The sequence below is a fragment of the Alligator sinensis genome, unplaced genomic scaffold (assembly GCF_000455745.1).
Source record: "Alligator sinensis unplaced genomic scaffold, ASM45574v1 scaffold28_1, whole genome shotgun sequence".
In the NCBI taxonomy this organism is placed as follows: Eukaryota; Metazoa; Chordata; order Crocodylia; family Alligatoridae; genus Alligator; species Alligator sinensis.
This window is the reverse complement of record NW_005842133.1, coordinates 1515089-1524643: the sequence shown is the minus strand read 5'-3', so window position 1 is coordinate 1524643 and position 9555 is coordinate 1515089. Positions and strand designations below refer to the sequence as shown.

General features: G+C 41.3%; 1 protein-coding gene across 1 annotated transcript in view; it reads right to left on the bottom strand.

The window, feature by feature from the left end:
- The window catches only part of LOC102388691, a 175686-nt gene that overhangs the window by 98678 nt on the left and 67453 nt on the right, over positions 1–9555 (bottom strand). The window contains 2 exon segments of the mRNA XM_025205924.1: positions 604–654; positions 1176–1487. Coding sequence (XP_025061709.1) covers positions 604–654; positions 1176–1487 — 363 coding nt within the window.

The window sequence follows — 9555 nt, the reverse complement described above, 5'->3', positions numbered from 1 at the left end:
TGCTGAAATACAAACTACCAAATATCTGCTAGAATGCATAACTAAAACATGAGAAATATCTGGTGCAGAAATACATGCTCAATTTATGCTTGCATGCATGCCTTCATCACCGCTTAAAGCAAGAATCAGCAATGCGGAAATCAAGAAAATTTCACTGACAAGATATATATTCGTGCCCGGGACAGAGGGCCAGACCTGATGAACTGTTTAGGTCCCTTCTGACCCTGGAGTACTATGATACTAAAGAAAAACTAAGTTTATCTACAGTTGGAAACCATTAAAACAGCCTAAAGCAGATTCTGGATGTAGACTCACAGCCTCAGAGCAAAGCTAGCTTCCTCAACAGACCATATATATTTCTTCATAATTCTACAATAACATAATCCAGCTCTGAGACTGAAAGACTGCTATGATTGGAGCTGGACATACCCTTCTGCTGTTTCCAAAAGCATTGACTTGCCCCCTTCTACTTCCCAGGCCTAGCACTCAGGTATCATTAACATTTGCAGTGCTTGGAATGGCTTGTTGGTCCACACTACTGTGGAAACACAGGAGGATACAGCTAATTAGATTGCAAAAAGAGAAGGAAGAAATTGGAATTACCTCTTGACGTAGCCCATGTTGGCCTCGTGGTTGTGCTGGTTGCATAAGCACCTATTGAAGAAAGACAGAACAAAATGCAAGTGAGAAACAACTGTATTATGGAGATAGTGTCATTAAGGTGAAAAAGGAATCAGAAAATCAATCTGGTGTAGTGTACAAAAAAAAAAGTGAGACAATTAAGATCAATGTCAGCTGTGCTGACACCCTAATTTAACTTGAAGTGAAGACAGGGAAGGCAGAAGTTCGGATCTTGATTGGCAGAGAGGAAGTGTATCTCAATGACAAGGTTTCCACCATCAGTTACACACTCACTTCCCTGTTGTGATACAACACATGGAAAGTGAAAATCTCCACCTACTCTGAACAACTCTTCTCCTTCAGCAAGAGCAGCACACAAAACGATACTGCTACACAAACATGGCAAAGCCTATTTTTGGCATAAATCTTAACTGGGAGTGAATGAAAAGTGCTCTCAGGAGCTAGAATGCTAACTCATAAAGGAGAACATAGGAAAAGATTCTAAAATAAAAATAGGAATATAGGAATATTCTAAAATAAAAAACAGAGGTTACCTGAACAGATGACACCAGCATCTTCACTATGTCCACAGTTATGGCTTCCCCAGCCCTGGTGAGGGCATTGCCAGAGATAGCACTCATTTCCTCTGCACTGCACATCATCCAGGTGAATATACCCAGAGCCTTGACCAAAGTAGGCACTTTGCGGGGATGAAATGGCGGAGCCACATCCAAGCTGCCTGCACACAACCTCAGCATCGCTGAAATCCCAGGAATCATCACAAACCGTCCCCCAGGCTCCATTGTAACTGATTTCTACACGGCCCTCGCATCTGTTCCTTCCATTCACCAGTCGGATGGTTATTCCTTCAAAAGCACAGAAAGCAATATTTAATCTTATCACAAGCCCTCACAGTCACTTACATGTTGGCATCTTCTTACCCCTGGTATTATCACTTTCTCTTAAACACATCTGAAGTGCCCTAGGATATCCAACTGGATATACCTTCCTGGTGAGACACCGCGGGCCCCAGAATTATTAATTCTCATTGTTTCTACAACCATATCCCAAACCTGACACATTAAGGCTTGGCAGTTGTAGTAAAGTCTTTTTGTGAGCAATCAGTGAAGACTATAGATTATAAATATAACTAATGTAAGCAAAACTACTGAGAATTACCTGTGGTAGGTGCCCATGGGTCAGAAGTGCCTGTAGTATGACGACCTGATAAAAGACAAGAGAGCAACATTCATACTAAGTTCAGTTTTATTTTAGAGGAACGTTCCGTGGTGATCAAAAGTGAATTCATTAAGGGAAAGCAAAAAATGGCTATACTCGGCATACATCGGCCTGCAATGAAGGTCTGTCTTAAACTCAGCCCCCTGCCCAAATGCAAGAGGAAGTTTTTCTAAGCCACTTGAGCTCAATGCTTATCCACCACTTCCTGATGAGCTCCAATTAAGGTGAGTCTACAGCCCAGCCTCCTTCCATGAAGTTTTGAGATTTAATCAAAATTGGCTTTGCCTTATAGCCTGTCCCTTTACAGCACTCTGGCCCTTTCTGAAACAGCCAACACAGGGCATCTCGTCCAAGTATATGGAATTACCACAGTTGTGTACTGAATCCTGAGTCCTTGCAGTTTTAGAGTTTACATCCTGTCCTTAAGTAGCAACTGACAAGGATTCTTTTGGATACTCCATCACATACAGTTACATAACAGAGCTAACTATCTCTCTCTTTAGGACATGTATGATAGTAAATATTACTAAAGCACACGAGACTTCCCTGTTGTGGTAATCTGTGGTGGTAATGTAGTGGTGACACTTGTCAATGCAATAGAAAACAACATGGAAATGAGGTCTACAGACTAACATTATAAAAGACAGATTCCTATATCCAGATTTTTATACCCAGTAATGTATCTACAGTGCTAGTACTGTAGGCATGCATACCATGTTGAACATAGTAGGATGTTATGCTTCCTCATCTGGGACCATGTTACAGACATGCTGACTCATCCTATTATGGGCCATCTCATCCAAACACTGAAACAACAATGTAATTATATTACATACAAGAATTACCTGTTGCATTGAACCATGGTGAAATTGTGGTTGTGTTAGCACCTGTTGATACAGAGAGAAGAATGTGGAAATGAGGAAAAATTTCAATCAGTTTGAAGTAATACAGAAACTCATAAAGGTACAAATGGGCAAAATATCATACTCTTAAGAGAGGAGAAAAAAATGAGACAGAATGAGAGAGCAATGAAGATTAAGCCAAGCTTATGCACCGTGTGCAATAAGTTAGGCAGTAGAATCCAGATACTGAACACTAACTGCAAATGTCTCTAACATCTTCGTAAGGGCTTCCTACAATCATTGTTGCTTCTTAGATTTGGGGAGCTTTTGCAGCATTTAAGTAAGACTATTTTAAGCTTCCTGACCCTGTGCAGATGCATGGGTGTGCATAATCTCCTGAGGGGAGTCTCACCAAAATCTATGAGACTTCTAATCGCTGTCAATTGAAGCTTTTGCCTGAGTCTCTACTGGAGCATGGCTTCAATCATATTTCACAGTCAGAGAAATCCTCCTGAGGATGCATATTGAAACACTTTGGGTTTCTTTGTCTGTCAGCGGACTCTAACAAGAATGTCACGGTTGACCATTGCAATATTTTCCTTACACCATGTAGGAAAATACTCAAAAAAAAAGAATTCCATATCTGCACCATTAGCCTCTCCAAGGCCAAAAGTGTTCAGTATGTTTGTTTGTACAGCACTCTGCAGCTTGCACTCACCTGATCCCTCTGGGCACTATAAGAACAAAGAAGTGAAAAGCTTGACAGCAACAACTTGTGAACTAAATCTGCAATTCTTTTGGTTGTTTAAGTATGAAACTTAGATGGGCCCAAATTTGGATGATGAACTTTAAACACAGAGGGGAGAGACAAGAAAGACTAAATAAAAATGAAGAAAAATAAATAAATTTAGCCACCATTTATGAAAAGTAAAGCAGGTACATGTAAACTCCTATTCCGATCCTTTAATGGTAGAGCCAACCTTCTTAAGTCACTGCTTTTTCATGGGTGCTTGAAGAACACACAACACTTAGAAAAAAACAGCATCTTAAGCCCAATGGCCATGTAAAGACCTACAGATCTGCAGAAATTACCTGTGGTGGGCAGGACATGAAAACCTACGGGCTGGTGAGGGGTACACACATCACAACATTACTCCTTGCCAACACTGCCCCTCTGTCTAAACCCGAAAGATCGGAGTACATCCATATCCTGCACAGTGCAGCTTGTCCTGCACTGAAGATTCTGGGTGTTACTACAACGAAACTCAAAGAAGGGGGATTGAAACTGAAATCCTGGGACCTAAAATGCTGATTCTCCTTGTCACTGATAATGCCCAAAGCCATGAGCTTATCTCCTTGATTCATATTCTAAGAACAAGGGAACGAAAGGGAGGAAAGCTGGACTGTTTCAGCTATGCTTTTCTGTCTGTAGAGGGCTTACCTTTAGCAGGCTTCTTCATACTCTTCCATAACTATTGCAGTCTCTTGCCCTGTTCACAACTGCACCTATGGGGGGAGTCCAGGGGCACCATATTTCTAACCCAACAGAGGCAACTTTCTTTCAGTGAGAACTTTTACAAACTGAATATTTTCCTAGGAAGGATTTATGAGGCGTGTGCGAACAGGGAACTTTTCAATTCAGGTTCGGAATCCACCAATTTGGATGCCAGCGATTCGATTTGGAGCTCCGAATAGGGTTTCCGCTTCGATTTGGCCAAATCGGCTCCGAAGGTTTGGAGCCGATTCAGAGATTCGGCCATAGGGTAAAATGGGGAATCAATGAAATATCTATAACTGTGTTGTTCTTTGTCTGATTTGGATGAAACTTGCAGGGATGGTAGCCTCTGCTAAGAGAATGAAGCCTACTGTGTTTCATGGAGATAGATGCAGGGGTTTGGGGGAAACTGCACCCCAAATTCATGAAAGCCAAACTCATGTCACTTGTGTGTGTTATACCACAGGGGTGTTAAAACTGGAGGGATTGTAGTCCCTACTGAGGCCAGAAAGTCTGCCAAGTTTCAGGGAGATAGGTGTAGGCGTTTGGGGGAAACTGTACTTCAAGCTGCAGACAAGCACAACTCGTGACATGGGTGACACTGTGCGTGTTAAGGCGCAGCAGAGTGAAAGCTGCAGGCCAAGGAAAAGGGAAAAAAAAGAATGAATGAAAGTGAATGAAAAACTATATTTACCTGCAATATATAAAAACCAAGGCAGACAAAAAGGAATTTGAGGCAATCTCATATTTTAAATAGCCCATCATTATAGCCATCACCCAGGCAGTGCATGTGGTACATCTTTCCCTCGTGTGGGAGGGGTAAAACAGAGCTATGGAAGCAAAGTTAAAATAAGCCTACTGACCCATCACAGACTTGCAGACATGCTTACATTTCCTGCAGTCCTACTCAAATTGTAAACTGTAAACTGAAGCTTATGTTGAAAGTCTCCCAACAATTAAGACTTCTACTTTGCCTGTCATAAAGCATGCTTCCTAAAACTTTACATGTTGCTGTACACATAATCTCTGGGAGGAACTTCATAATTAATCATCAACATCAGCGCTTGTCATGGGATGGAGAATGCCCAGACAAAAGAACTGTACCACAGCACTGCACCCCTCTCCAAAGCCAGAAATGCTCTTCTAGCCTGCACTTTGGTTGAGGGCACTCTCCAACAAGCGTGAGTGAGGGAACTTAATAGTTTATAGTTAAATTTGCCAAGATGGGGGGACCCTGCCAGCCCTTTTCATTTATTTGTACATCTATTTTATATGAGCCAGGTTGAATTCTGAATGATGCTATTCAAAATTTAAGCTAGTCCAATTCAGCTATTAAAGATATTCAGAATCTGAAATACTCTCCTGCAAACAGAATGATTCACTATCACCACTTCCTACTTTACCAAAGGACTTTGGTCCACTTAAGGCTTGGCGGGTAAGTATCCTGGTGCATTTTACAGTGGATACAGAAAACACCATAGCTTCCAAAGAAATAGAGGTCAATGACATAACTGAGAATTGTCAGTTGTTGTTGGCTGTACTGTAGGATGACTAGAACAACTGTTCATGCCACAGAAGAACAACTGTTCATGCACTATACCAATGGGGAACATTTTCATTAAGGGGCTGTATTTTCTGGCAAAATCCAAAAATGACTTAGACACACTCAAAAAGGAAGAGAGAAGATGGAAAACATAAGAGGCAAGACAGCAAAAAAAGTATACCAAACAGATTCCAATTAATATATCTATTTTCCCCAGACTATGGCTGTGTGTAGATAAAACAAGGGGCACATGTGCACGACACTTTAACGTGGGTTAAATGCTTTTGCACCGCTTTAATGGTGTTGGTGTTTGCATGCATCGGCAGTCTATTGTGCAGTAATTCCAGCTGCTGTAGCACATTCGGCAGCATAATGTCCCTTAAATGACTTGGGGTGCAGCAAACTAAATACGAGCTCTGCCCGCCAGCAGCTTGCCCTCCCCTCCTCACTGCCGGAGAGGCAGGTAAGTTCAGGTGTGTGCACGACCTGGGGTTTAAAGGGCCCTAAATTGAAGCGGTGGTTTTAAAAACCCACCGCTTCATTTTAGGGCCCCCGTTTCATCTACACATGCCCTAATATTCTAAACCCCACACTCATTCTGTTATAGGCAGCTTTTATAATACTTGAAGTAATAAAAGTTTAAGCTTACTAACACTATAGATGGACATTGTATGTGTTAAGAAATCATTCAGTAGCACTTTTGTTACTACACTGAACTTATTGCAAATGTTTTGATTTGATTGTAATTGCTAACAAACGTCTCAGACAAAATACTGGCTGGTGGGAGCAAGTTAAATTTCTCGCCAAGCAGATTATTAAACAATAGTAACAATTAATGAGTTTAGTTAACTCACATTTTTCAACAGAACCCCCAAATGCCATTTAATCTTTGCACAAAATCACTGAAGGTGTGAGTTCTCTCTGTGGAATCAGGACCAAAACTGGTTTTTATAGTTTTGTTAAAATGACTTTTTTAAAAAAATGTAGCAATTTACCTGAGAGAGTCTGTAGAACTCCTGGGCAGAAGAGTAACATCCAAGTGAGGATCTTGGCAGTGCCCATCTTGCCAGAGCTCCTGGCAAAAGGGAGCATCAACATTTATAGGCTCCATCTGGAAAGGGGCATGGCTTCTTTGTGTCATCACAGGAAATCAATAAAAAGTTAATTCCTAAGGTTATTCCAAGTTATTTTAATCATAATTGACTGTTACTTCCTTATCACCAAACAAAAGTAGTATTTGAGCAACAGTATTTTCACTCCCTGGAGAAAAACCTTGGTGCTGCAGTTATTGCTATAAATTATACCAGTCATGCTATGACATCAAAAATACCTTTGGAGCCTGTGTAGTGCTTCAAGGTGCTTTGTTTTTGCAAGTTACTGCTGAAGACATGAAAGTGGGGGTTATCCTCAAGGCAATGTGAAAAGGCTTGGAGGGCTTGCAGAAGGGGTTCCAGGTGACCTGGCCTTCCTCTGAGAGGGATTCCCTTTCTGGTGCCTGAAATGTCCCGTAGAGTATGAACATGTACGTTTCAGCTAGCTTCACCGTGTACTTGTGAACATGTTACTCCTGTGAACGAGTGATTACTTGTTAAACCTTTTATACTATTCCAGAGAATCAAGGAGTTCTTGGAGACCAGACTCTGAGAAGCAGCATTTTATATCATATAGGATTGTGTGCAGATCAGCTGGAGTCACTGTTTAAGGAATGCATTGCTCTTTCTTTCCCTGAGCACTCAGAAAGATAGCAAGGGTGAGATTCAAAGAAAGACATGGGCAAACTTGAGACACCCAAGTCCAAAATCATGATCCAAAAAAGACTGCTTCAACAGTTGCTCCTCCTGCTCCTCCTTAACATGCAGCCTTTTGGAATTGTCATCCTGAAGTCCTAACTCTCTCCCTGCACCCTATGCAGAGACAAGATTTCTAACTCTAGAGTCTTTGGATTCCACTCTGGGGTCCTAACATCTAAAAGTTTGTCAAGTACTTTCTAATGAACTTCACACGTGCTTATGAGTCAGGGGCACAAGGAGGGGGAATCCTCTGTTCCATCAGTATTTCATGACTTTAAATAAGTGATCATTGGTAGCACCTTTTTCTCGTCCCAGGGTCTTCAGTAGAGTTCACCTGGGAACCACTTTAAAGAGCACGTGCGATTACCCACCTATGATCCTCTATTACATTAATAAAATATTCTTGCTTAGAAGAGGTAATTCACAATCTGTATTACTGGAGATTGGCACCTGAAATGCCTGTTGGGAGCCATCTTTATGAAAATGTGCTGTGGCACTGCGATCTAGCCGTTACAGCATGGAGGTGGCAGTCTCTTGGTTTCTCTGTCCTGGTTCTGCCTAAATTTACTGGGCATTAATACCAGTAGCAAAGGGGGCCTATACATGAGCAGTGAGGAGCAGACTCAATTAATTGAATCTGCTGGAGCATGGTAATTACCACGTTCCGGCGGACTCAAGCATTTCATGCATCCGTGTCCTCGCACTGAAAAATGGCATTGGGGGCACTTTAACTAAAGCTTGTTTGATGAGCTTTAGTTAAAGCACCCCCAGCACCATTTTTCAGTGTGGGGATGCTGACACACAAGACGCTCCAGGCACTTTAATTAGAACGGCTCTTGGAGCTGTTCTAATTAAAGTACCCTCCCCCCCACTCTCGGAGCATGTGAATAAACATCCAAAGTGACCGTGAGCACATCACTTCAATTGAAGTCACTGAAGAAGCTTCTGTTGGGAAGGTCCATGGGAACTTCAACCATACCAATGAACTTCATACATTGTGAAATCCTAACTAGCATGTCTGAAAGCTTATTTGAAGATAAGTCACTAGAAGACAAGGAAATCAACTTGGAAAAATGTTGATTACATACATATCAGAGTACATTCCTGATAAGATATTAGGAATCTGTGCTCCTAGAACTTCTACCTGATTCAAAGCAAGTGGAGGTAATTTAGGAGAATAGACATGACAGTGCTATGGAACATCCATTTTAAAACAAGTATCTAAAAAAACAAACCTGCCTGCACAATACAAGCATCTTCCAGCACTATTTGCTTCAAATACCTATTTATCTCAGTCTGTCCTATACTGGATTTATCATAAAGTAATAAATGCTGCTTTATGAATGATTAGTAAAATGATTCAGCTACTGACATCATAGCAATGTCACATTTACAACAGTCCCAGGACATTGATCAGACTTTTGTACTGAACTGGCATAGCCATTATCATCAAGCTGGTCTGGCTATACAAAGAGTTGCTTTTCCCCTTTCTGGCTTAGGCAGGGGGTTGCACTAGATGTCTGGAGGTCCCTTCCAGCCCGACTTCTGTATGATTCAATGATTTTCTTCCAGTCTGAGAGCTGGAAAGAATTTGGGCGAAGACTAAATTTCCCCTACAAGCCAACTACTGAGACCAGGAATATGATAACAATTTTGCAGATAATCATTTTTGGTCACAGGTGTGATTTTTTACAGAGAGAGTCATACCATTAAGGCCCCAGTGTTACTACAGTTATACCTGAGTAAATATGGCTTATACTTGTAGAATAGATCATTACCTTTCCCATATAGGAGTAAGTCCTACAGTTGTATAACTCTATCCACAGTGAGGAGAAAAGGGGGTTGCAATGTTCCCTGGGCTAGAATAACTACTTATACAACTTCTTAATGTAGACGCATCCTGAGTAATATTTTGTGGTTTATAAAGGAGAGCTAGGACTTAGCTAACAGAACATTTAAGCAAAACATCTGGTTTGCTGTAGTGTCATCGCAAGGAAACATGCTCATAAGGGACAACACACTCTT